General features: G+C 47.0%; 2 protein-coding genes across 8 annotated transcripts in view; both read left to right on the top strand.

Annotated features, from left to right (window-relative positions):
- The window catches only part of ITPR1 (inositol 1,4,5-trisphosphate receptor type 1), an 84,454-nt gene extending 68,468 nt beyond the window's left edge, over positions 1-15,986 (top strand). For 5 of the 6 annotated variants that reach the window (XM_073645036.1, XM_073645039.1, XM_073645037.1 and 2 more), the window contains 16 exons: positions 190-390; positions 700-810; positions 1,688-1,783; positions 3,261-3,383; positions 4,442-4,549; positions 4,640-4,832; positions 6,227-6,349; positions 6,434-6,609; positions 6,954-7,118; positions 7,199-7,394; positions 7,480-7,557; positions 7,638-7,786; positions 7,880-8,045; positions 8,705-8,865; positions 14,506-14,667; positions 15,203-15,986. In XM_073645036.1, the coding sequence (XP_073501137.1) occupies positions 190-390; positions 700-810; positions 1,688-1,783; positions 3,261-3,383; positions 4,442-4,549; positions 4,640-4,832; positions 6,227-6,349; positions 6,434-6,609; positions 6,954-7,118; positions 7,199-7,394; positions 7,480-7,557; positions 7,638-7,786; positions 7,880-8,045; positions 8,705-8,865; positions 14,506-14,667; positions 15,203-15,289 (2,295 nt within the window). In that variant the 3' untranslated portion in view covers positions 15,290-15,986. Of the gene's footprint in view, positions 1-189; positions 391-699; positions 811-1,687; positions 1,784-3,260; positions 3,384-4,441; positions 4,550-4,639; positions 4,833-6,226; positions 6,350-6,433; positions 6,610-6,953; positions 7,119-7,198; positions 7,395-7,479; positions 7,558-7,637; positions 7,787-7,879; positions 8,046-8,704; positions 8,866-14,505; positions 14,668-15,202 lie in introns of those variants that run through there. The other variant, XR_012247819.1, reaches the window with a different exon arrangement.
- A 6,762-nt stretch (positions 15,987-22,748) lies between these two features.
- BHLHE40 (basic helix-loop-helix family member e40) lies at positions 22,749-27,470 on the top strand. Of its 2 annotated transcripts, none has more exons than XM_073645033.1 (5): positions 22,749-23,127; positions 23,985-24,054; positions 24,458-24,568; positions 25,376-25,487; positions 25,673-27,470. In XM_073645033.1, the coding sequence occupies exons 1-5, from the start codon at positions 23,063-23,065 to the stop codon at positions 26,410-26,412; spliced, it is 1,098 nt and encodes a 365-aa protein (XP_073501134.1). In that variant the 5' UTR covers positions 22,749-23,062; the 3' UTR covers positions 26,413-27,470. The 2 variants fall into 2 exon arrangements, with proteins under 2 accessions (XP_073501134.1, XP_073501135.1); XM_073645034.1 differs by having other exon boundaries at positions 22,752-23,127; positions 24,461-24,568.
- Positions 27,471-27,835: the final 365 nt, after the last annotated feature.

The following is a 27,835-nucleotide window of genomic DNA, read 5'->3' as shown; positions in this document are numbered from 1 at the left end:
GTGCACACGGTGGGAGATCCGCAACATTGCACTGGTGAAGAAACCAATTGTGAGCGAGCGGGTGTGCGCCGGTGTATATGACCCATGCAACTGAATGGGAATTGGAGAAAATTGGGCATTTATAGGAGCAGGGACAGTGCACTCTGCATGCAGACGAGGACACTATATTATAATCTTCCATTGTTCCAGAATTTCCTGCGCTGCCAGAATAACAAAACCAACTACAATCTGGTGTGCGAGACCCTGCAGTTCCTTGACTGCATCTGTGGGAGCACCACCGGCGGCCTCGGCCTCCTGGGACTCTACATCAACGAGAAGAACGTCGCCCTCATTAATCAGACGCTGGAGAGCCTGACCGAGTACTGCCAGGGGCCGTGCCACGAGAACCAGGTGATGATGCCGCTGATTCCTAGATGTCACTGGCTGCCGAGCTCTCCAATCCTGCGCGCCTCCGTGCAGGTGGATTACATAATGGGCTGACACCGGGACATGGTGCACGTGTCGGGTGATTTCCTGGAACTCTGTGTAACTTCTGCTGTTATGTAACGTGTTGCTCCGGGTGCTGGGACACACCTGGTGCTGCCACCGGCACACTGTGTGCCTGGAGAGCTGGCGCTGTGCCCCCCCCCCCCCCCCCCTGGCGCTGTGCCCTCCTGCTTGTACCCCCATGTAATAACAGCATCGCCTCTTCACCTGCAGAACTGCATAGCGACCCACGAATCTAATGGCATCGATATCATCACCGCCCTGATCCTGAACGACATAAACCCCCTGGGGAGGAAGAGGATGGATTTGGTGTTGGAGCTCAAGGTGGGAACTTCTCTCCGTCCGGATGAGTCTGAATTTCGGCATTGCTTTATCATTTGGGGGTGGTAAAGAAATAAATAAAAATTGGCACAAAATAGACAAAGTGCATTATTATTTCTCTTTTGTGCTGATGATGATTTAGATAAAGCAGATGATGGCGTTTCTGCTTGTCCCTGGCACACTGTACAGGTGCCGCTCCTCTGATCCGCTGCTTCTCAATGAGCCGATTAAATCCTTGGCAGAAGCGTCAGGTTCAGGATTTCTTACTAAACAGGATCTGGGCCGCGGCGTCTGCGTAGCCGGCGCTTGGCACAATGCGGCTGTTATGTAACCTGTAATGATACCTGTCCGCAGAGCGAGGGCATTGCCGCCAGCGGACGTGGCGAAGAAAAGACCTTAAAGTGACTCCAAGCAGCCGCCCTCGTCTGCAAGCAAAGCCTCCCTTGGCCCTCGGCCCGTCCTCCCCTCCCCCTCCCTACATGCCATCCTGTCCTTACCTGTCACCTGCACGCCTTCTATCTCATGTATTTCTGCATTTCCTCGTGTTTCTGGAAATCACCTGAATTTAGCTGCGAGTCAAGTAAAAGTCTTGATGGCAATTATTCTTCCAAGATGGCACCCGGGGGGTGGTGAAGGAGCGGGTTACATAACGACCCCCCAGCCAACGCTTTGTAGAGAATGCACAGAGGACATTTTAGTTGCATTTACTCCCCCCAATAACTGAGCCGGGTGACAGCTGACGTGATGGTCGTGTGATTTGTCACCCAGCTTTCCTATGAGCCTGAGTGACGTATGTGGCGCCTTGTCCTCCTCGCTCGCGGAGTATTGGGGAAGGGTCCGGAGCTTTCGCCTGTTGGTGACATAGTGTCTTGTGTTGCAGAATAACGCCTCCAAGCTGCTGCTCGCCATCATGGAGAGCCGGCACGACAGCGAGAACGCAGAGCGGATCTTGTATAACATGAGGCCGAAGGAGCTGGTGAGTCCTGCGGGGGTGGTCGGAGGAGGTGGGGAGGGGTCACTCTGGTCCTGGTCGGTGGGAGTGGGGGGGCTAAGCACTCCGGTTCTGGTCTCCGGTCCTGGGAGGGTCCACTCTGGTCCTGGTTGGGGGTGGGGACCGTCCCAGTCGGTGTGGGGTGCCATCCCGGGGTCTCTGTTGGAGGGGAGGGTCGCAGGCTTTGTATCCGCTGCCGTGGACTGTATGTAGACGGTGCGGGCGTACATGGTGACGTAACGACATCCGGAAATGTCAGATTCATATTCTCCAAGATTATGTGATGGGACACCGGAGTATCCCACTGGCTGAGCTGCGTATCTAAACGTATCGTCTGACCCTGCAATCTGCTAATCTGTGTACCCGAGACAACGTGTGCCGCCACGTTCTGCCGCGTATCAGCCACCGCACAGGTTCTGTGTACGCAGATTAGCAGACTGTTGTAGTATGTTATGCTTGGATACAGCATCTCATCAGTGTATTTAAGGCACTGTATCTAATCCTATTGTTGGCAGATGGTATCACCCATGGGGCTATCTAACATATTGCTGAGATTCTGTATCTAAGCATAACCTGTGATACTAGTGTCTGCTAATCTGTGTATATAAGACATAAGCGGTAGGTTTATACGCAGAAGAATGTAGCATTACGTGTTCGTCTTGGGTACAGATAATGTATCACAGCCTGCTAGTCTTGGATACATCAGCTCAGTATACTGATACTATGGTCTGCTGCATCTAATATGTGATACTGTATGGTTTGGCACACACAGTAGCTCCCATGGGCTTAGATACATTGGTTTAGCAAAAACTGCATCTCAGAAGATGGTATGACCTGATTAGATGCAGCAGGCAGTGGTTTAGATGGATGCTGTTTTTATGCCATTGCCTACTGTATCTAATCCACTGTGCATGATGCAGAATACGGTCTGAGCCAATGCAGTATCTCATCAGACAGATGCTGTATGTATCTAATCCATCATTCATTAATCCTAAATCGCTGCATGCGGTATCTAATCCATTGTACAGAACGCTGTGCTGAGATACTGCATTGGCTAAGCCAGACCGTATCCTCATGCACCATGGATTAGATACAGCAGACAGTGGCTTTAAAAACTGCATCTAGATACAGAAGGCAGCAACTTAACTATATAGTTTAATCAGCGTGTGATGCGGTCTGCTGAGATGCTGTCTAAGCCAATGTAGCTAAGCCCATCACGGGATCCTGACTGCTGAGCTGCGGTATCTAAGCCGCCTGTGTGCCGTATCCCACGTGTGATACTTTGTTCCCTCCTCGGCTTTTCTGTCCTTTGCGATATCCATAAATATTGAACATCAGACAATTCTCTAATGTAACAAAATGTTCCAGATTTGTTTATTTTATTTATTTTTTTTTGCTACTTTGTTTCCTTCTTTGCTTTTCTGCGTTTTTTTCCTCCAGTAATGGCGTCTGTCGTCCTCAGGTGGAGGTGATAAAGAAGGCTTATCTGCAGGGCGAGGTGGAGTTTGAGGATGCCGAGGGCAGCGAGGACCACGCTGCGTCCCCCCGCAATGTGGGCCACAATATTTACATCCTGGCCCATCAGGTGGGTTTCCTTTTGTATAAGGGCACGAGGTGGCGGCTGTTGTGTAAAGCGGCAGAGCGGTGTGCGGCCGCCTCTCCTCCCATGGACACGGTGTCCTAGTATTGTCAGTCGTGGGTGTGTGTGCCAGCTCGCTGCACATGGCGTCAGGCATGCCCGGCCACACACGGGCACAGACGCTTCCACGCTGGGCGCTCGTCCAGGGATCGCACAGGAACTCTGCTGCACTGAGCAAGAACTGAGGCCGATCTGTGCTCGTCACGATCAGCCATATACAAGAATCCTCCCCTCTCCTATGGCTCCGCTGCCTGCAAGCAGAGGAAAAAAAAATAATTTCAGGGACTGTCTAGGATTGGGGGGAAAAAAAAAAAAATCATCCACGAAATGGCACCACACCTGTCTATACGTTGTCAGGGTACTGCAACTCTTCGCTATTGAAGTATATGAAACAGCTGCAATACCGCACACAACGTGTAGACCTGGGGGGCGCTGTTCTTGGGGGGGAGGGGGGGGGGTAATAAGTGCAGATTTTAAGAGGTGGGGGTAAGGTGAGAGAAGACCCCCCCCCTCCCCTGCTGTACTTTCCTCCTGATTCCCATGTAATGAGCTTGTCCTACACACTGTATTTCGGGGAGAGGCTTCTGTTTCACTCTCTCTACTTCTGGTTTCTGCTGCTATTTTAAAAGAAGAAGCGTGGTGCCCGTTATAGTCCCAACTTTATTTACGGTAAAAAAAAAGAAAACTAATTTTAAGTTTTTTATCTTGCAAAACCTTTCCTTTCACACGATGCAGCAGAGTGACTTGTATCTAAAACCATGGGACAGATTTTAAGGGGTAATTCTGTTCTATTAGGAGACCCCCCAAAAGTTAAGGAGTTTTCACGAACATGAACTCTGCCCCACAATATCGGCTCGGAGGTCTATGATTTGCTCAAAGAATTTTTTTTTTTTTTTTTTTTTTTTTTTTAAGGTGGGGTCTACTCTATGGCTGCATCGCTGCTGTGATTGTCTCTTTGGTGACCACTTACGGCTCATGGTGGTGGTTTCTCTTACATTTTTCAGCTTGCACGGCACAACAAGGAGCTCCAGCACATGCTGAAACCGGGGGTCCAGACTGGGGACGGCGATGAGGCACTGGAATTTTATGCCAAACATACGGCTCAGATAGAGGTGAGACTGGAGAGCGTCAAGGACCTTCATAGACTTGCCCCACCAAGGGGGTCCACATCCTGACCGAGTGTTTTGGTATCACCCCCCCAGATTGTACGGCTTGACCGGACGATGGAGCAGATCGTCTTCCCTGTGCCGAGTATATGCGAATTTCTTACTAAGGAGTCAAAACTGCGAGTTTATTACACAACGGAAAGAGATGAGCAAGGAAGCAAGATCCATGACTTCTTCCAACGATCGGAAGATCTATTCAATGAAATGAACTGGCAAAAAAAGCTGAGAGGTGAGGAGTCGCTGAGGTTCATGGAAGGGTCTTTCTGACTTGAGGTCCCTTTTTTATGGTGAGGATTCGTGAGATCCCTCAGATGGATCTGTTTGCTATTTGCCAAGATATGGTAATACACTGGGAGCAGAGTCGTGAGATCAGTAGAAGGTGGGAGAAACCACTAGAAATCAGAAGTCATGATCTAGTTGATGGAGGAACCTCCATATACTTCTGACTACAACCAATGACTTGCCATGAAGAATGGATCAGTCAAGAGGCTTGGTAGAGGGTGGAAAAGTTTTTCTGCATTCCTGACATGGGGAAGTTCTTGAGTAAGGAGTCATGAAATCATGTGGAAGTTGGTTAACATGCCAGGGTTCATCTACAGCGAGCAGTTGGGTTAATGACCGACTCTTCTAGTGCATCTCCCGACTTCACACCTATCAAGGTTCCTCAATGATAAGTCCTCGGTTGTAGAGTTATGATCTTGACTCCTTTCCAAAGGAGGAACCCCCACTGACTACTCCATTCATAATCTACTGGATCATATCAGTTTGTCCATGGTAGGGCTGGTTATACACATTAGATGTCCGTCAGCCGAACGATTCTTCATTTGACAACCACCTCTCCCATACACTGGAGTGCTCGCTCAGCTTGGTGCTCTGAGAAAGGCGCTGGCTGACACCTTGGCTCCCGGCTTATCTCGGAGAACAATGCAGTCTGACCTTGGACATGAGCCACAATCGGTCTGCTGGTGCCCCCTAAACCCTACTGTTGGCCTAACTAGTCGATATTGTAGGGTTTTGCCTACCCTCTAATGTGTAGGTGGTCTTAAGTCATTGATTTTGTGGTTCAATAGAAGGGTCTTCATACCAATGCCATCCAAACCTTAGGAAGGCACAAAGTCTCAATCTACGAGATGGTGGAAGGATTATAATTTGCCAAGACTTATCACAGTAAACAATTAGGCATGAAGTCATGAGATCTAGCAGAAGAGTTGGTCGAGTGACCAAAACTGGATTTACTGCAAGTTTATCAGCAGAGGGCTTTCCTAGGAACGCTTGTTAGGCAGCCTGGTTATATGGCAAGATTATCACCTGATGAACAAGCAGAGCTAATCAGATGAAAAAGCCAGCTTAAAAATCCTAAGTCGCCATTCTCTGCAGCACATCGACTTGTGTAAACGTGACGTGCTGCAGAGAACTATCTGCGTATCTAATTGGCCTATTTCATGATTGCCGATCATCTGTAACCTGACCTTTTTTAAAAGGTTCGTCAGTGGTAAGTTCCTGGGTGTGGAGTCGTGGGATTCACTGGAAGGCTTTATCCTGGGGCTTTGGTTTCATCTGTGGTTGGCTTTGGCTGAGGTTGTCTTCTGAATGTAACCATCACCCATGTCTGGTGTCTTGCAGCGCAGCATGTCCTCTACTGGTGTTCTAGAAACATGACCTTTTGGAGCAGCATCTCCTTCAACCTGGCTGTGCTCATGAATCTTCTTGTTGCATTTTTCTACCCCTTCGTTGGTGTACGAGGAGGTTAGTTGGACTTCGATTTATTTCTGAAGCTAAGACTGTGTTTAGATGATGGTTCCTACACTACTTCTTCTTTGATTTTTCTAGGAACACTGGATTCCCGTCTCTCAGGTCTACTCTGGACGGCCATGCTTGTTTCTTTAGCCATAGTCATTGTCCTTCCCAAGCCACATGGAATCAGAGCTTTGATTGCTTCCACCATCCTGCGCCTCATCTTCTCAATCGGTCTCCAACCTACGTTGTTTCTTTTAGGGGCTTTTAATGTGAGTTATGACCTCTTTTTATGAGTCTCGGCGGGTAGAACCCAGATCAGAAGAGTAGATGGACATGTGTTGCCTGTAGACAACTTTCTGTAGATGCTCCGTTTGGTCCATGTGATTTTGGCTCTTTGTACCAAACATCTGCAAAGTTTGAAATGGGGATAATATGGCCAAAGAAGTGTTTTTTGGTAGGGACAACCTTCCCCATAAATGGCTTCCAGGCCAGGACTAAGCAAATTGGAAATATTGAATGCAGGTGTTAGATTTGCTCTGTCCGTGTGGTCCTGCAGAACTATAGACTTTAACAGTAGCCTATACTCCTTCATTTTCTTACACTTCTTCCCCAGGTGTGCAATAAAATAATCTTCCTTACGAGCTTTGTGGGAAATCGCGGCACCTTTACTCGAGGTTATGGGGCAATGGTCTTGGACGTAGAATTTCTTTACCATCTGTTGTATCTTCTCATCTGTGCTATGGGGGTCTTTGTACATGAATTCTTCTACAGTTTGCTGGTGAGTTTTCGATCAGAGGTCCCATAGTGAGATCTTCCTTTTTTTTTATTGGAGGTCCTAATGTTGCCACCTCTTCTCAGCTCTTCGATCTAGTGTACCGGGAGGAGACCCTACTCAACGTGATTAAGAGTGTGACTAGGAATGGCCGCTCCATCATCCTGACCGCCGTCCTGGCTTTGATTCTGGTCTACTTGTTCTCCATCGTGGGATACCTTTTCTTTAAAGATGACTTTATACTGGAAGTGGATAGATTGCCGAATGAGACAACCTTCCCGGGTGAGCAGCAGCAGCAACATGGTGGAGGATCGAGATACCAGAATAGGGTAGTTGTGCAACCTTGAGATGATTTCTTCTGTTCCAGAGACTGGAAGCTCGATGGCCCGAGATCTTTTGTTTCCTGAAGTTTGCCGGTTGGAATCGGGAGACAACTGCACCCAAGGTAAGAAAAAGAAAACCTGGATGTGTGTGTGTGAAATAAGATTCGGAAACTTCCCAGTGTAAGTCAATGTGTCTGTACAGAAGAGGTCTCCGAGGATCCTGAAGAGGAGGAGGAGGAGGAGAAAGAACACACCTGTGAGACCCTACTGATGTGCATAGTGACTGTCCTTAGTCACGGACTCCGAAGCGGCGGTGGTGTTGGAGATGTTCTCCGGAAACCTTCCAAAGAGGTAAATGGTCATAAAACTATGCTTTTATTTCCAAAACTGAGTGGACCATAAATTTGTGGTGGACCTCTCCCATGTCCTTCCTTTTTGCCCCAGGAACCTCTGTTTGCGGCACGTGTAATCTACGATTTGCTCTTCTTCTTCATGGTGATAATCATTGTGCTGAACTTGATTTTTGGAGTCATCATTGACACTTTTGCTGACTTGAGGAGCGAGAAGCAGAAGAAAGAGGAAGTGTTGAAGACTACGTGTTACATTTGTGGTGGGTCGGATTTTATTGCGCCCACTCTGTGACCCTCTGACTTGGATTGGAATTCCCCTTTAATTTGCCAGAAAACTATGCCGGTGGTGATTTCTGCATTTGGACCCCTAATTCCAGCATCAGTCGGTGCAGTCAGTGTAGAGCAGGACCTGCGGCTTCTGTTACTTGATATCTGGGACAGGAGGAATCCATTATTTGTAGTCCCACTTCAGTTTGCATTAACGGGAACCCATCAAATTTAATAAGTATTCCATTTTCAATCTGCATATGTGTTCAGCTCCAGTTCTATATGTAGTTTTGTGGGAATTTAATCCAGTATAAACTGTATTTTATTAATTAAAATGCCTATTACTGGGACTAGGAGTCCAGTGGGCGGTCCTATACATACAGTGGAGTCCTGTGCACACAGGAGTCCAGTGGGCGGTCCTAGACATACAGGGGAGTCCTGTGCACACACAGGAGTACAGGGGAGTCCTGTGCACACACAGGAGTCCAGTGGGCGGTCCTACTCAGTGACTTCCGTCTGCATGCACATTCATTTAGTGGAGAATGTTGGTTAGCGGTTAGGACCGCCCACTGGACTCCTAATCATAGTATTATGGATTTAAATAAATTCCTAACTTTTATTTATTTTTTCTCACCCTCTCCTGTTTTTGCAGGGCTGGAACGGGATAAGTTTGACAATAAAACGGTGACGTTTGAAGAGCACATTAAGGAGGAACATAACATGTGGCACTACTTGTTTTTTATTGTACTGGTGAAAGTGAAAGACTCCACAGAATACACTGGACCGGAAAGTTACGTGGCCGAAATGATAAAGGTGAGGCTGGAGGAAGAGGCCGGTCACCTGGGTGAAGCGCCCTCTACAGGTGGCTGCTTCCGATGTCTTGGAGGATGGGGGCAGGGGACTATCGTAGTGTTACAGAATATCCCATACAATCGATGGGGACTGGTCTTGGGTGTGAAGGGACAGTTTAGTTTTGTTTTTTCTTCCCTATTTGATGCTTCCTTGTACCCACCATGCAGGAAAACTGGTTGATGCTTTTTGACTTTGGATCTGGAGCGTCTGACCAGCAAGTAGCTACGCGGTCGCTGTCGTTTCACCAAACTATGGCTACATCAATAACTTGTATTACAAAGTTTTTCCGAGTCCTCTACTTTTCTCCACTTATGAGCCATTTCTTCCGCTCGCCCCTCCACCCTTAGATTTTAGTGACTGAGGCATTTAGTAGCTGTCCTGCTTCAAACAACACAGACTAAGGGCCCCGTCACACTAAGCGATGCAGCAGCGATCCCGACAACGATACGACCTGTCAGGGATCGTTGCTGCATCGCTAATACATCGCTGGTGAGCTGTCAAACAGGCAGGCTCACCAGCGATCAGGGGAGCAGCGACATCGTGGAAAGAATCGTTCCACGATGTCCTGCTCCCGTTACCAGCCTGCTGCAAGCAGGAGCAGGCTGGTAACTATGGTAAACATCGGGTTACGAAGTGCGCGTGTGCCCCTAGTAACCCGCTGTTTACCATGGATACCACTCTGCTACGGTGCGCGGGAGCCTCCGCGCACAGTAGCAGAGTGGTATCCATGGTAAATAGCGGGTTACTAAGTGCGCGCGTGCCCCTAGTAACCCGATGTTTACCATAGTTACCAGCCAGATCGTTGGTCCCGCTGGTCACACACAGCGATGTGTGCTGGCCAGCGGGAGGCCAACGACCAAAAATGGTCCAGGACACTTTGCAACGATCAGCAACCTCACAGCAGGGGCCTGATCGCTGCAAAGTGTCGCACACAGCGACATCGCTGGTGAGGTCGCTGGTGAGTCACCAAAACCGTGACTCAGCAGCGATATCGCTAGCGATATCGCTATGTGAGACGGGGGCTTAAGAGCTCACTGAGGGATCACATTACAGCTGCCGTGTTATCTATGGAGAGGGGATGGGAAGGAGCAGAGTGAGCAGTCGGAAACAATCTGCGCTGCTGATTTCTTGCTGTAAGGACTTGCCTGATGTGTATTTTTCACTTTTCCCACCTGTGAAAAACTTGAACAGAACACAAGAACCAGTTAGTCCATGGGACTGTTCACATGTAGCAGAAACTTCATTTTTTTTTTTACATTTTTTTTCTCCCACATAAAAGTAAAAAAAAAAAGTTTGGCCACCGCTATACAGCTCAGTACTTGCTTGTGGTCAATTTTCCTGCTTTTTAGTTTCTCACCCCAGTGCGGACTTGATTCACAGCTACACTGCTCAGTAATTCTGTATGTCGTCCATGCAGCTGCTTTCTAGTAAGTGTTACATCACACCAAAGCTGGATTTGCACTTACGCTGCTCAGCAAGACTTTGAAATGTCCTCCATGCTGCTGTTGCTTTCTGGTAGGCGCTTATCTCGCCCTAGTGCTGGATTCACAGCTACGCTGCTCAGTACTGCTGTATGTCCTCCATGCTGCTGCCTTGTAGAGATTCTCACTTCAGAGATGGATCCACACCTACACTGCTCAGCATTAATTTATAATGCCCTTTTTATGCTGCAGCTTTCTAGTTAGTATTTTATCTTGCCTCAGTGTTTGGATTCGCAGCTACACTTCTCAGTAATTCTGTATAATGGCCTCCATGCTGCTGCTGAACATGAGCTTCATAGAGAAGGGAGAGCCGCTATCCCAAGTGTCTGTGCTTGTATGGGAGGCGACAAGCCTCAAGCCACGAGCTCAAACCAATGACCATTAGAGACAGTCATCGGAGGAGAAAACTGATGAAAAATGCCTTATGTACACACTGCCTTATTTCAGGGGCCTTTTAGATTAAGCGGTCTTCTTTAAAAGCAAACTTTTATTACTTTTTTTGTGGTATTTTTTCAGGATCCTAGTAAAGCTGGGTTATTTTGTTTTTTTTTTTTCCTTGTCTGCCCGGTTATACAGTCATATGGGAGCAGGCCAGATATTGCCGCAGACATACGAGACGCGTCAAGTGCACTTTAATGGATGCCATATATTCGCTCATTCCAAACTTTCCAAGAAATGGATCTTTACTTACAAATGTCTGAATATTAAATCTGAGAACCTTCATTTATACATTTCTAAATTCCCAGGACTTGCTGGGGTTTGTGATCCGCACAATGGTGGGGGGATTTCTCCTTCATTCCAGCCTTTCAAGTGGTTAAGGGGCATGTCTCCTGTGGTTTGGGGGGGGTCACGATTAGATCAGGAGGAAACTTCAGACTCTGCAGGAGAACCGACATCTTCCTAGTTACGAAGAATTGAATCATCTGGTGGGTGGATCAGCTGACCGGATTAGGTTGTGGATTTCTCATCAGCTCTGGGGTTGTGGAATCCACTTCCTGCAAAGCAGCTGAGATGATGGGGGTGGTGGTTGTGGGGGTCAGCCAAGCCCTTCTGTGCAGTTTCCTCATGGACTTGCTCCAGCACAGAGACTCTGGGGGCCGCTCTGTGCAATAAGCGGTGCACGTTTTTGGGGGATAGGTGTTTGAAACTTCTCAATGCAAAAAAAAAAATAAATAAAAATCTCTCCTAGGTGCAGGCAGCGTTGGTCGCTCGCACAACCTGCGTGCCACATGCTCCGGCCTTGTCACCCGTCCCTATGACACGGCTACGGTCACTGTGGTTTGCACGCCGCTCCCCCTCATGTTTCCACAGCCGTCCGCCCCCGTGTCTGGGCGTCAAGTTTGTGACCACGGGACTTTTCCAGCCCCTTTTACTTAGAAGTGAGTTGTTTTGTGGTTAAGATGCATCTGCTCAGAGGAAGTGGTGGGAAGGGGTGAACTGGAGAGCATCGCCGAGAGACGCAGGGGATGAGGATGCAAAATTGTGAGCTTGTGTCATTGTGAAAATGGGGTAAGAAGGAGGAAAGAAGGGTCGGGCCCATGCAGGACATTGAAGGGCCCATGCAGGACATTGAGGGGCCCATGCAGAATCATCCATTCACATTGGGGTCATATTGGGTTTCCTATACCTTTTTGTCACAGAATATTTTCTCAAATCCCCAGTAATGGTTTCATTGTAATCTCCAACTTGAGGACTCTTTTGGACGTTGCAAATCTACAACCCCTGAACATACATCACTAATGTTGTGCAAGCTGAGAGTTGTTGTCTTGCAACCCCTGGAGTCCGCTGCCTTAGAAAAAGCCGTAAATGTAAAACCTGCACCCAAATTGTCCTCCTCATTTCTGACTCCTGAGCAACTGTCTACCTGGTTGATTTAGGAGATGGCTTGGTGCATAACTGGCCGTTCAGGATTTAGGGAAAGTTGGGTGACCATCTCCTATTATAGGGCTTCAGAGCCACAAGCCTAAGCCTTTTAAGAAATTAACATGTGGTGCAAAAGTCTTTCCCCTGGTGCAAAAGGATCTGCTTAACGTTGGGGTAATCTGGAGGGATCATTGCCATTTCTGTAGGAGTCGTGCGGATGATTCTGTAAATGCAATATTCTAGAAAATCTCCACCGGAGGAGTCTTGATGCCCCATGTGCAGATTGCAGAGCTGGAAGCCTTTCACTGCTAGTTGTGACACAAGCGATTGCATCACTATTCCACGTAAAGGCTGCGGTCACCGTGATGGAGCAGAACGGAAAATGTCTCCACCGATCTATAAATATTCTATGATGATTTTTTTTTCCTTCTTGGGAAGGGAATATTAGGAGATTCGGGGGTCACTTATTTTTAGATTTTGTTCTGAAAGGAAGGGAAATGCTGTATTTGTTAATTTCCTTGGGTTATTTGATTCTCACTCTGCTTAGATTGAATTCAAACAAAGATTTAATATGACAATGAGTTCAAGAAAGTTGCACAAGAATGGGGCGTGTGACCCTGGATAGGATGTATGGTAATGGGTTATTGCTACCTGTACACATACGCTCCATGTTTGTAGGGGAGAATATCTGATGGGACATGGGGGTACAGCATGGTGTCATGTCCTGCCCGAGGTTTGGATATATTCAGTCATGGCCGAAAGTGTCGGCACCCTTGAAATTGTTCCAGAAAATTAAGTATTTCTCCTAGAAAATTATTGCAATTCCACATGTTTTTGTTATACACAGGTTTATTTCCTTTGTGTGTATTGGAACAACACACTTACAGAGCAAAAAAAGGTAACTTGGACATCATTTCACATACAACCCCAAAAATGGGCCAGACAACATTGTTGGCACCTTTTCCAAAATTGTGGGTAAACAACTTTGTTTCCAGCATGTGATGCTCGTTCAGACTCACCTGTAGCAAGTGACAATCACATCTGAAACCAGATAAAAAGGGGGAGACGTTGACTCAGTCTTCGCATTGTGTCTGTGTGCCATATGGAGAACCGAAAGAAGAGAACCGTCTGAGGACTTGATATTATTCATCAATTTTAGTTCTCAACGATCTTAATGCTATGGTGTGCATCATAATCAAGATGTCTACAACCCACAGCACTGCAGCTAATCTCCGTGGATGGCAGAGAAAAATTGATGAAAAGTTGAACCAGCAGGATAGTCCGGATGGTGGAGAAGCCAGCCCCAATCATGTTCCAAAGAAAGTCAAGCTGTCCTGCAGGCTCGGGGTGCATCAGTGTCAGCGCGAACTATCCGTCCACATGTGAATGACAACGCTATGGCAGAAGACCCAGGAGGACCCCACTGCTGGCGCAGACACATAATAATAAAGCTAGATTGCAGTTTGCCAAAATGTACGTGAGTAAGACCAAATCCCTTCAGGAAAGTGTCTTGTGGACAGATGAGACCAAGATAGAGCTTTTTGGTAAAGCACATCATTCTACTGTTTACTGAAAATGGAATGAGGCCTACAAAGAAAAGAACACAGCACCTACAGTCAGATATGGTGGAGGGTCAGATGTTTTGCAGCCTCCAGCATTGGGTGCCATGACTGTGTGCAAGACATCATGAAATCTGAAGATTACCAAATGATCTTAAGTCACAAAGCTGGGTTTCAGCAGGACAATGACCTCAAACATACTTCAATACACAGAGAAAATAAACCCGTGTAGCTGCAATAATTGTCTGGGAGAAATACTTCACTTTCTGGAACAATTTCTAAGGTGCCGACACTTTCGGCCATGACTGTATGGTAATTTCTGGATTATGTAATGTGTAGAGCTATAATGGAGGTGGATAATGACTCCTTGTCCCACACGACGTGGCGTCGGATGTATCTGGGTCACCTGCCGTCTGATTCATGTTTTATATACAGTGTTCTGATACTGTACACAGGACGTCCGCTGGGTGTAGTGTTCGGCTCAGACACATGTCCTCTCGGGAACACGCTGCCGTCCTACAGGTGCTAATATTAGGACTGGGTGTGTGTTCAGGACGCTGCGTGTTCCTTGCACTGGACTGTAAATCCTCGCCAGATCTATGGCTACTTGTGGGGTCTTGCCGCATGCCCGCGCTTCATGGTACAAAGTGGATGATTCCAACATGGTTTAGATTGAATTATTTTTTTTTCTTGTACAGGATAGAAACCTTGACTGGTTTCCGAGGATGAGGGCCATGTCCCTTGTAAGCAGCGACTCCGAAGGTGAACAGAACGAATTGCGGAATCTGCAGGAGAAGTTGGAGTGCACCATGCGTCTGGTGACCTACTTGTCCAGCCAGCTGAGCGAGCTGAAGGATCAGGTGAGAACATCTGGGGAAAAGCTTGGTCTTCAGACACTCTCTCTTGCTTAAGCCGTTACTTTTGGAGACAGCTGGGTGACATCTTGGGATTAGGACCACAGGCGTTTGCTGTTACTGCCGGCTGGTAGAACATGGTGTCCTCGGAGGAACCAAACCCGTTCTGGATCTGTTCTTAGATGAAGGTCCATGGCTTTGGTATTCAACATTTTAATTCTTCAAAACCAACATCTGACAGGAGATCCAGCTTTTTAGAAAGTGAGTCACAAGTTGGAAATCTCCAGTTAATTTACCTCAATCTTGGATTAAGGTTGAGCTTCATAGCTTTGTGCCATTCTGTGGTATTATGGTTTGGTTTCTCCTAGGACCTTATGGTATGGAGTCATCTCCTTTTAGACAACAGTTGGCATCCTAAGATCTGTGGCAGTGGTCTTCAGCCTTTTGGCTGCCCAACTAGTGCGAGAGTTCGTCTGCTGATAGTTGTAGACCTGTTTTCACGGACAGTGGTCTAAGGTAATGTGTTCTTTCTGGTCCACAGATGACAGAACAACGAAAGCAGAAGCAGCGGATCGGCCTCCTGGGGCAGCCGGCTCATCTAAATCTCAATCCCCAGCAGCCGGCATAATGACTGCATCCAGCCTGGCAATCGGCTCCTGTCCCTGGCAGTGTTATGGGTGACGTTGTGCCATCCGAGCCCACTCCTCTCCTCGTCCACCGCCATCCCACCTGGTGGCGTCCAACGTTGGAAGTCTAGTGCCAAATGCTCCCGGGTGTCGGGAAGGAAAGGACTTTGCACTTGAGAATCTGAGTTAAACGGACTTCAGAGGGAAAGATCATTTTATACTTTAAAGGATTCTATTTATGAGAACAAACTTTTTTTTTTTTCCTTTTTTTTTGTAATTTATGACGTCTGTGTGTTTGGACCACTGTGTATGATGCTATAGTACCTTGTGTTGGGGGGATCTCCCTCATCTCCGCCCCGTCATTGCCCCATTAGAAGAAAAAAAACGTGATGTCCCCCGGAGTGACCAAACCAGCGCTGACCCTTCTTGCCCCATGTCCTTAGGGTTTGCTGTGCCAGGATTTGATGGCATCCCGGGTACACATTGGTTATAGACTGGTCTCCCGCTCCCAGCAGGCATGCCACATCGTGATCCCTCCCCCCCCCCCCCCCCCACGCGCGTTGGGGTGGACGGGCGCCATCTCTCGACTCTTTACCCAGTCGCTCTGTTTTGTACACATTCCTTTGTTTCTTGACACACGGACGCTGCTCCTCCAGTTTGTTAATGTGTATGTTTGAGATTAAAACAAAATGAAGCAGAGCCGTGTTTGTTTGTACCCTTGGCTACACTCTCACTATTCCAGGGATCGGTCGATGCAGCAGAGTTGAGTTTCTTCTTGAAATGCACTGGAGGCGCCACAGATTGCAAGGTGCCAAGTTACTGGTGCACTGCAGCATACTGGCACTGATCATCCTGAACCTCCTGGTTCATGCACCCAGTGCCATAATTTTATAATAGATTGACCAGTAATGGTGGAGGAACACTATATCCTGGAAACTTTTTTTGGTAAAGGGGAAAAAAAAAAAAAAATTACTTATTTATATTTGGGCACAAAGCCCTGAAACCAAACGGTGCGGCCTGATACAATCTCCAACATTCTGCTATCTAATCTGGTTCTGCTACATCAGTCAGAGTCGTTGCGGCGGTGATCGCACCGCCTCATCTCGCGCCACCTCTGGTGTCTGACCTTTTTTTTTTCTATTCTGCGCGGTTTTATCTTTCTGTTGTTTTGATGCAGACTCTTGGAATTCCCCCCCCCCCCTTCCTTCCTCCTCGTGCTGCTGCCGCCCTCCGTCTTGTCTCATTTGTAAAACCTCACGTTCCAGACGTGTTTTGTGTAGGTGTGAAGTGGGCAGCCGTGGCCTCCAAATCTGAGCTTCAACCATTAAAGGATCCCGAGCCCAAAACCTGAGATTGGTGCTCCGCTAATCATCCACATGACGGGAGGATCTCTGCATCGGAGGCTTGATGCAAAGTAGCGGTCGTGTAGTGTTTTCATGTCACTGACACTTTAATCGGTAATTAATGGACGATCCCATCTGAGATGACCGGTATTCTCTTTTTTTTCCCCATAGTCCATTTCCAAATGGCTGATGCCATAGAGCAATGGATATTTTTCACCTGCAAAGCTGGATTACGGGTTTCCTCCGGCACGGCTCGCTGAGGCTGCGTTGATGGGTGCCCACCACTGTGCGGGCATGGCCGGGGGGCTGATGACTAGGGTGTGATCTCCAGCAGCCACGTGCTGGTGCGATGTTGTCCATGGAATAAACCATTTAAGGTTCACGGACTCTAAGCTTTTGACCATTACAGGCAGATGCTGCGTGAACAAGACTTTGTATGTAGAAAGAAGAAAAAAAAAAGTTGTGGTTTTGGCATCCATTTCCCCTCCTCGTTTTAGAAAAGTTTCTATGTTGAGGGGGATTTCCAGGAATGATTATCTTTTCTTTTCTATGTATTCTTGGGTCTCTCCTCTAGGGCCCTCCATAGTGATAGCCGGGCTGTAACAAACAAGCATTGGGCCCCCCATATCAAGACTTATAATAGGGCCCCACAATGACCAGCTTCAGCAGAAAGTTTGCAGATTAGGAAAAGTTTTTGTGTGGAGTTCCCCTTTTAAGGCCCCTTTCACACGTCCTGATATTTCCGGTACAGGAGATGTCTGTGTGTGCCGCATCAGAATCGCACATACCGGCATCTGGGAAATCAGCGGTATACTTTGCACGGTCCCCAAGCTCCGGGTGCTAAAGGCAACTCTCATCATTGTCCCCTGCCAGTGCTGCGATCAGAATGAGCAAGGGACAATGTTGAGTAGTATGCACCTCCCACTCTCAAAGTGTAAAATTTAAGAATAAAATAAACCCATTATACTCACCTTAACATCTAATTCCCTGAAGCCATTGTCCCCTGTAAACAAACCAAAAAGAACAATATCCCTCACCCATCCAAAGCGTAAAGAATCCATAGTGTCCCACGCCGTAATCTATCTGACCGACATTTCTTCATCAGCGTGAGCGGTGGCTTGAGGCGACTGCACTGCTGAGGAGCAGAGGAGAATGACTTGCTCCAGCGAGCGGGCCCCTGACCTGATCTGAGCTCACTGAGCGGCGTACTGTCACTCAGTGCAGGTCAGGGGCCCACTCGCTGCAGCGACTCAATCTCTGCTCCTCAGCCTGTGTGGTCGCCTCAAGCCACCGCTCACGCTGATGAAGAAATGTCGGTCAGATGGATTACGGTGTGGGACACTATGGATTCTTTACGCTTCGGGCAGATGAGGGATATTCATTTTTATTTGGTTTGTTTACAGGGGACAATGGCTTCAGGGAATTAGGTGAGTATAATGTGTGGTGGTTTTTTTTTTTTTTTTATATATTTTATTCTTTAGAGTAAAATTATATAGACAGCAGGGGCAGAATACTACTCAACATTGTCCCCTGTGATCAGGGGACAATGATGAGTGTTTCCTTCAGCACCCAGTGTCGGGGATCAGCACTAACTGTACTGCTGATTCCCAGGCGCTGGTACGTGTGATACGGATGACACACAAATATCATCAGTGTAGGACGTTCTGCGGCGTGCAAAAAAAAAAAAAAAAACGGACATGTCAGCATCTATTGCACATGACACACGGTCCGTGGAATCCCAATGACATGTGCGCAGACCCGTAGATTTGAATGTATCTGTGTGTCAGTGTCTCCAGTATGTGTGAAAGCCGTCACCACACGCACCAGAGACACTGACGTGTGAAGGAGGGCTTAGTCTGCAGCGGTGCCGGCGGTCCTAGAGCCTCTCCGGTCCATGTGGCAGAGACCAGCTGCCCGGCAATTGCTTCAGTAAACAGCTGGGTAATCGCTGTAACGTCAGCCCCTCACGCACGGCCGTGCATGTGCCTGCTCCTGAGCGCTCATTATATAACCAGCGCTCGCAGATACAATCCGGCTTAATGCACAGGGTTTCATTGATGGAGCGGAGGATTAAACACGCTGGGCTGTGACCTGACTCCAGCAGGAAGAGAGGGCGCCCTCCCCCCATCCTACATCACTACAGGCTCTGCTTCAACCCCAATACGTCTGTGCTGTGGGCTGAACCCCAAATTGCAAGTCGCCCCCGACTTTATCATATGAATTTGCAGTTTTTATTAATGCAAAATACAATTTGATCATAATCTTGTCAGCAGTTCGCTGCCGCAGCCTTGTATCTACATAGGGCCACGACTGTGCTACGGGCTGCACGAAGGGCCACGACTGTGCTGCGGCCTGCACGAAGGGCCACGACTGTGCTGCGGCCTGCACGAAGGGCCACGACTGTGCTGCAGCCTGCACGAAGGGCCACGACTGCTGCGGCCTGCACGAAGGGCCACGACTGTGCTGCGGCCTGCACGAAGGGCCACGACTGTGCTGGGTGCATGGACGAGCAAAAGACCTGAAAAAAGACCATCCTAAGGCCATGGTATATAAAACTACAAAATCTTTATTAATACAAATATAAATCACAGGAAATGAAAGTAAAGATAACACAGTACAACTGGCTATGCATCCATATACCATGGCCTTAGGATCGTCTTATTTAGGTATTTTGTTTGCTATTGTTCTTATGGAGCTTTTGGCCCTGATATTTAGGAGTTTATCATCTATTTTGATTGATATCTATTGTTTTTTTTCCACCACCGTTCCTATGAATTTCATTTATTGGGTGCATGGGCTGCAGTCACACCCGGCCCCCCCGAGACTTATATATTAATGGCCTTCAGCGGTATCTCGAGCCACGGAGACTGGATGGAAGATCGCCCTTGTACAAGATTAGATAGGTCCATCAGGGTCATCTTGATAGTATCAAGCCATGGGGTTGCAGGTCCTCCTCTTCTTCCGACCATGATGTCCTCCTCCAGTGATCGCTCTCTTCCTATGATGTCGTAGCTTGCTGATCCTTGCTGTGAGTGACTTGTTCCAAAATTGAAGCTCAAAAGTTCTATATGGGGAAAATGAAGACCACTAAAGAGCTGTGACCGTTGGGGTCTCAAGCCTTGTGTTACGCCGCTGACTACACCCCAATGTCCATGATGCTGTTTGCAGGTGAAGTACAAATCTTTATGGTCTAGACATCCTGATAATACAATGATATAAAAAGGGTCTTCCCAGAGCCTCTATGGTGGGCTCACGTCATCAGGCAATTGACCCTGAAGGTAAAACCTCAGCAGAGCTGATGCAAAGATTAGCCGCTCATTAATAAGGGGACTGAACCTCTGCTTTCCCAGCATGTCCCTCTAAGTCAGATGAGGTGCAGAATTCTGCACCTTCAGAGCTGGAATCTGCCTGCATTCCCTGCTTGTTCAGTGTCTGCTGGACTGACTTTGATAAAGCTGTCCCCCCCGCTTCATGGAAGCTGTTATGGGAGTATCCCAATGTTATTGGAAACAGTCAGCGAGCTTGTGCACAGCCATGTGCTACACTCCTACATATGCATTAAATTGTGACCTGCCCAATATAATGTGTTTATGATCTGGTCTCTGCCCAGAACCGATCTATACCATCTTATTGAGTTGTCAAAGAACTGGAGGCTGAAGTCTGACAAGAGAGAACCAAATAAATGTAAAAAAAAAGTGGAACATTCATTGGTTATATGCGATAATGCAAAACTTCCCATTATTTGGCATCGATTTAAAAAAAACAAACAAAAAAAAAATGGTGTTTTTTTTTTTCATACACAGCGCCACCCCTGACCATGGGTTTTGTCTGGTATTGCAACTGAGTAGAATTAAACAGAATAGAGGGCGCAGTAATACCATGAACACGGGTGGAACTTTTTCTTAAAAACAGGTATGTTTTTTCTAATCCTGGACGATCCCTTTAAATTTCCATTGATGCCAAATTAAAGGAATGTTCCTGTGCATGCGTACAATTTTGGAGCTTATCACCCTGACTATCCGTGAACCTACGTGATCCGCGACCCCTGTCCTCATTACATAACCGCACCGCCATGTCCCCAGCTGTGCGCTGACAATCGGCACATTGTCAGGAGATGGCACATTATTCCTGGACTTGTTTGTGTCGGATTAGTGGATTAGTTTCTGTCGTGCTTCTGTCCGCCCTGGTTTTCCCTCTTCTTCTGTGTACTGATTCTTTTTTTTTTTTTCCCCTCCCATGTCCCAAAAATGTGCCGGTGTCCTCCCTGTGACTCCCGAGCTCATGCTGTACCCGTGACTGGGTCCAGGGCTGAGCCGGCAGCGGATTTACCGGAGCTGCACATGTAGCAGCAGACGATAGCACAATCATTCTGTCCTTTATTGTTACTGTGTCTATTCTTTCTCCTTTATTATCACCGAACCTATAGTTTGTGCATTATTACATAGATTTTACTGTGTTTATCACTTATCCTTTTATTAATAGTATTGATATTTTATCATGATGATCATTTTTTTTTTTTTTATTATTACATCCATTTTATCAGATAAATTTCACACATCCGTGTTTAATGGTCATAATACTGACCCCAATATATGGGTTGGCTGAGGGTCTCCCGATCTGAACTCCGCAGCCTTATAGGTCAGGTGCAGACGACTGGATTCTCAGTCCGATTGTGATCCGACAAAACATCGGATCGCCCTCAGAACAATGATAATTCTAGGGGGCCGCAGACATGTCCAATTTTCTCCTGCATGCCCAAGTTTGATGCAATATTTGGATCGCACTTTGCCACGCAAGTCAATGAGTCAAATCGATGATATGTGAATGTAGTCCGATTTTTTTATTTATTTATTTTTTTTATTATTTTTTTTTCCCCACGGATTGACAGAATCGAGGAATCCGAGAAAATCAGATCACACTCTAATCAGAGTGGTCGGCGTAATCGTCACGATTCTCTGGTATGAGAGAATAGACTGTCGTCTGCAGCTAGCTATGAGGCTGGTGAATTCGGGACAGGAGACCTGCGGCCAGTCCGAACACTGTACTCAAGCCATGAAGCTCAGTTATGAGAAACCAGCGTCGGGGCTCGCTCAGCACTCGGCCATGTTATACGCTCGTGTACGTGATGTTTTATGGGATAGCTCTCGGACCAATGTCATTCTATGGGACAGTGCAGATCTGCAACTTTTTTCCTAATGTCGATGCGACATGCGACAAAAACGCTTTGCACTCTGCAAGCTGCTGCACAAATCGGATGACACTCGGCTATTCAAGTCTACGGAAAATATCGGACTGCACTCTGATGACCTGTGGATCCGATTTCTGCAGATTCACACAATGGAGAAGATGGAGAAAACTTGTTCTCCATCTTCTCACCAGTGATGAAATTCTCTCATCCTAGTGAATCGGATCACAATGTGCTGGCACTCGGACCAAACCCTGATCAGTGTCATTACCATCATCGATCCGATTCTCTCGGAGGAGAAAATATCCGCCAGTGTGACCGCAGCCTTAGTGGTATTTTATCCTTTTTTTTTTAAATGTTAAATTTATTATTTTATCGATTTTTAATTCTAGAGTTCAATATTTAGTTGTTTTTTTTCTTAAAGTAGAAATTATATCTTTTTTTTCTTCTTTTATAAGTACATCTATTTTATTAATAGCAGAATTATTTTTTTTCCATCTATTTTAATTTCTTTTTAGTGATGATTATTATTAGTATTACTTTTTATTGTTCTTATCTTCTTATTAGTTCTTGTATTTTCTTTTTTATTAGTCGTTTAGTAGTTTTATATATGAGAAAAAAAAAATAAAACTATAGAGAAAAAGACAAATATATATTTGTCCTTTTTTTCTCTTTTATTTTTCAACACTCTGTCTCATTATTGACATATTTTTTTTGTTTCTAGTATCCCTGGTGTTTCTCAGTGATTGTGCACCAGCAGTGGGCAGGCTGGCACTCTGCCCTCACACCCTGTACCCAGGGCAGGAGCAGCTGTATTTGCAGTTACACGCTGTGCCCTGGCAGTCCTGTGGCAGTGAGCGTGCACTCACTTCCCCTCCACACCCCTGTGCTCCTCACCCTCCTCCTCCTCCTCCCTGCTGGGACAGATGCAGCATTGAGCAGCACGTGAGCCCATATGACAGCAGCAGAGGCAGCAGCTGGTTCACTTGGCACTGGGCGTGCTGCTGTCACAGGGAGGGCCACACCACCACTGCCCCCACCAATGAGCACTCTCCATCCCCTCCCATCCATTTAACCAGAAGCTGGAGCTCATAACACCATCATCTCCATGCAGAGGAGCAGACACTGCTCACACCCTGAGCCTGACAGCCTGCACCTGCAGCCCTCACCTGTGCCCATAGGAGACAGTGCCCACTGTATGGACCTTCTGCCCAGCTCTACTCTTCTGTGGATCTAAGTTCATTGGCATGGAGAGAATCCCCAGTGCTCAGCCTCCGCCTGCCTGTCTGGAGAGATCTGGCTCCTTGTCTGGGTAAGTTCTCTTCTCTGTCTGGATTCTGTTCATGGAAACCTGTGGGACTGCAATCTGGAGTTTATAGCAAGAAATGTGTCCAACCAGTAACTGCTTCTTACTGGCCACCTACAGCAAGGGGCAATAAATTCTGCTCCAACTGTGTGTGGTCTGCTCCAGAGACACAACCTGCTGCAGAAATAATCATTGTAAATCCAGACTTAGACTATACAACAGTATAGAAGAAACCTATCGCCAGCCAATAATGTGTTGCAGCAATCTATATGGGCCAATGAATCATGTTAGCAACTATTAGATTTGAAAGTCGCGTACAACATTGGATCCTGCCAGTGTTCATGGAAGCAATAAATTGCGGGACTGTCGGATTTTCCAGTGACAGCAGTCTATAAGGGCTGTATAGGATCCTGCAATGTTGCATAGTATCCATCGTTATATACGGTACAATTTTTAAATATTATCTGTTTTACATCCTCTTTTCAAAAATCTGGTTTACGTAAACGCAGGTTTTTATGGGTATTGAAAATGTTACATAGTAGCAATTTGTTGCACCGTCAACTATAGGATTCGAGTGATATTAAGATCAAACAATCCATATAGATTATATTGTATCCTGCAAGTTTACATTGTATCAGTTTCTTGCAGGCTGTTGGGTTTTCCAGTTACACATTAGTAATCTATAAGAGCTGTATAGGATCTGTAATGATACATTGTAGAGATTGTAGCAGGACCGGAACTTTCATCTTAATATAAAGTGTCACATTATAATTTCATATAAATGCATTCTTATTGACAGCATTGTTTTGCAGTTTTACGTTTTTTGTTTTTTTTGACTCGAGCCCTTTTCTCTCATCTTGTAGGATGGATTTTTCACATATGTATCCAGTCTTCAAAAGCAGGAAAGGTCTGAAGCGATGCGAGGAGGGCAAGGTGAGAACTTTTCCAAAACTTTTCCAACTCTAGTGATTGTCTAAAGCGTGTAATCGCCATTGTGCATGTGTGAGGTTTTGTTACATTGTGTCTGTGTGGAACTTCTGGCATTGGACAATGTGAGTGACACCAGGAGCTGAGGGTTCATCTATCAGTCCAGTGGGTTTTATGGCTTGCTATGTGAGTCTGTACACGGTGTACCAGCCCCCTCCACGGTGCGGCCACTCTGCACGTTTGCCTACATGTTCCTTGTGGGGTGTGTATGATTAGAGCCTCACGTGTACCATCACATGTAGCGTTCAGTTCTGTACAATGTCCCAGTCTGAACACTAGGGGGCGCTCTGCACTCCAGTCTGCCTACCTCTGTCCTACATTGGTGTCATATGCATATCTCTTTTCTTAGCAGGAAACCTACAAGCTCCCTCACCGACTTATTGAGAAGAAAAGACGAGACCGGATTAATGAATGTATTTCCCAACTCAAAGACCTGCTGCCGGAGCACCTCAAACTTACGGTGAGTGACGGTAGCACTGTAGACTGTGTTGTTGATAATTCAAGATTTTGCAGAATTCTAGGGTTTTTCTAATGGCAACATCACATGCATTCATGGCCGGTGCATGTGACAACCACGGGATGTGCATCGCATCGTGTGACCACCACGCTCTGGGCTCCTGCAATTATGAAACTGAAGCCGCCTTGTGACTAGCGGCCGCCTATTATATAATCACTGCATTATCCTTAGAGCTGACCTCACAAGATGCAATGCAAGAAAGTAATAACGGCACAACTTTATATCCTTGCTCCAATAGCTTGCATCCCAGATGGAAGAATTCTTAAACTGCCCCTTACATATTCTTCTGCAAGGGAAGACCATTGAATGGACATCTTCTTCATCCAGCCCTTGAGGAGAGGTCATCCCTGTCCATCAAGTTATAAAAAAATCCTTTTCTGAGGCCACTAGGACTTGGTGACAACCTATATGGTTACCACTGTAGATGCTACAGGGGTTGTCACCCAGCTTTTCGAGACCCACGAATGACTGGTTTGCTTAAATTCTCCCTCATCTAGTCAAATTTTCAATTCAGAAGTCCAGGAAAGCTGTGAGACCACCTCTGTAGGAGAAGTAATGGTGGCCTTATGTTTACTAGGTGTGTCTATATACGGAGAAAATACTCTTTAATGGCCCTCCTATAGTCCGACGTGGTCTTATCAGGAGCCTCCTATTTCCCTGTTGGGTTGGGATGAGTTGCGGGCTGATGTAGTTGCATATCTTTCTCTTGGAGATGTTGGTTGTTGACCTGATCTCCTCTTCTTTCTACAGACTCTGGGACATCTGGAGAAAGCTGTGGTGCTGGAACTGACCCTGAAACATGTGCAATCCTTATCCAACCTGATCGAGCAGCAGCAGCAGCAGATCCTAACACTTCAGAAGGGTCAGTATCTCTTCTTGTCCTATGCTACACCACAATCTGCTCCACCTGGTAACTGGACCCCATAGTTTTGTGTAGCTGCAGGGTAGATGTGGGAACCATATAACCTTCAGTCTTTGTAGAAGGGTCACGGGGCCATATAGGGATCTTGTTCTTAAGTTTTAATATCTGATGTCTCCATTTACCAGGTGGTTCATCCATGAGCAGCAAAGCCTCAGGCGAGGAGATGTTTCGCTCCGGTTTCCAACTTTGTGCAGAAGAAGCGCTGAGATTCTTACAAGGGGGAGAGAAATGTGAACTTGTCGCTCACCTGCATCGTGTGGCCTCCGACCTCAGCCACAGTCCCTCCAAAGTTTCCAAACTGGATGAAAAACCCAGTCCTAAGCCTCAGGCCACCAACTGCGTCCCTGTTATTCGACGCGCTGCCCCCCTGCAATCCGGAGAGCAGAGCGGCACGGACACGGACACCGACAGTGGCTACGGAGGAGAAGTGGATAAAGTAGACTCCAATCAGGAAAGAGGGGGTGTCATTAAGGGAGACACCTCAATATCCCCAATATTCGACAGGGTCATCAAGCAAGAACATGGCGAAATTCCAAAAAAGAGGCCCAGGCTGGAGATTGCAGATGATGATCTCAGATTCGGCAGCAGTGACCTTCCTTCAGTGGGGTCTTACTCTACTCATCCACCCTTTTGTTTCCCCTTCTATTTGATACCCCCTACACCCTCTGCCTATCTTCCCATGTTGGAAAAGTGTTGGTACCCGGGATCTATGCCTATGTTATATCCAAGCTTATCCCAGTCTGGACTGCTGAGCCAAGATAGTGTCCCACAAGTTCACTCCCCACCACTGCCATCCATGGACTCCTCTGCCTTATTACAAGCACTTAAACAGGTACCCACAGTAGGTGCAGACCCCAAAGACTGAGGAGAAACAAGGAAAAAAAACTTTGTGCTACCATTCTGGGGAACCCTCAGTATGAGACTCTGTGAAGAAACTGGGGTATGAGACTGCAAGAGAAACTGGGACCCACTAATGCAAGACTCTGCAAAAGAAACTGGGACTAGCCGGTATGAGACTCTGCAAAAGAAACTGGGACTAGCCAGTATGAGACTCTGCAAAAGAAACTGGGACTAGCCAGTACGAGACTCTGCAAAAGAAACTGGGACTAGCCAGTATGAGACTCTGCAAAAGAAACTGGGACTAGCCAGTACGAGACTCTGCAAAAGAAACTGGGACTAGCCAGTACGAGACTCTGCAAAAGAAACTGGGACTAGCCAGTACGAGACTCTGCAAAAGAAACTGGGACTAGCCAGTATGAGACTCTGCAAAAGAAACTGGGACTAGCCAGTATGAGACTCTGCAAAAGAGACTGGGACTAGCCAGTATGAGACTCTGCAAGAGAAACTGGGACTAGCCAGTACGAGACTCTGCAAAAGAAACTGGGACTAGCCAGTATGAGACTCTGCAAGAGAAACTGGGACTAGTCAGCATGAGGCTCCGCCAGGTGGTGACCATCTCTGTGTGCAGAGGACCCTTTAGTGACCGGGGTTCACTAAGGGGGTGTCCTACAGGAGCAGAAGACAGTGTCTTGACCAACGCTGTGGAATTACAAGATGCGCAGAATGCGCTTATTGCACCACGTATGGCAGAACTAGGAGACAACGAAAAGGCCTGCGCCCCATAATAAGTGAAGGCACCCCCAAGCCTTGTAGATTTTCATCTCCATTCATGCTCAGCCTGGTAACTGAGGTTATCTGGGCTTGGAGTTCTGCAGCAGCTGAGTCATCAAAAATCAATACTCCTCTCCCAGTTTAAGCAAGTTTTCCAGAACCTTGCTTGCAGCACTGAACTTGAAGGGGCTTTATAAACTTTTTCTGCCCCAACGACCCGACCTGCCAGCCCTTGCTTCACTCGCCGTACAGGATGGGGTTGGAGGCTCCAGTAACCTGCACTTTATATTAGATGTGTTTCTTCCCCTTCCAGACTCTCATCAGTTTCTGGGCTCGAAGGGGAAAATGTCAAGTATAATAAATATTTTTGAAAAAAAAAATAAAAACTTTATTTGTTGAAATGTCGTCGCCTTTAATATTCCGAAACGTAGAGAATAGACTGAGCGAGTCCACGTCTAACAAGGTAACGGTGGACTGGGTCCAACCAACCGTCCCCTCCCTCGCTCTCCCGGGGTCATTGTGACACGTACACAAGGTGTGTGACTCACTGGTCCAGGTGCATATAACAATAGGTCCTTTCTCGGGAACCCAGCAGGGGAGGGGGTTAAGTGAAGGCGTGGGGGCTGCCAGCTTTTGGCACTTTGATGACAGGCAGACAGCTCAGTTCCCCTTCACTT

The sequence above is a fragment of the Phyllobates terribilis genome, unplaced genomic scaffold (genome assembly GCF_046119375.1).
Source record: "Phyllobates terribilis strain yellow unplaced genomic scaffold, ASM4611937v1 Scaffold_8__6_contigs__length_399053987, whole genome shotgun sequence".
Lineage (NCBI taxonomy): Eukaryota > Metazoa > Chordata > Amphibia > Anura > Dendrobatidae > Phyllobates > Phyllobates terribilis.
The sequence above is the reverse complement of the archived record's forward strand: the minus strand, read 5'-3'. Positions and strand labels throughout refer to the sequence as shown.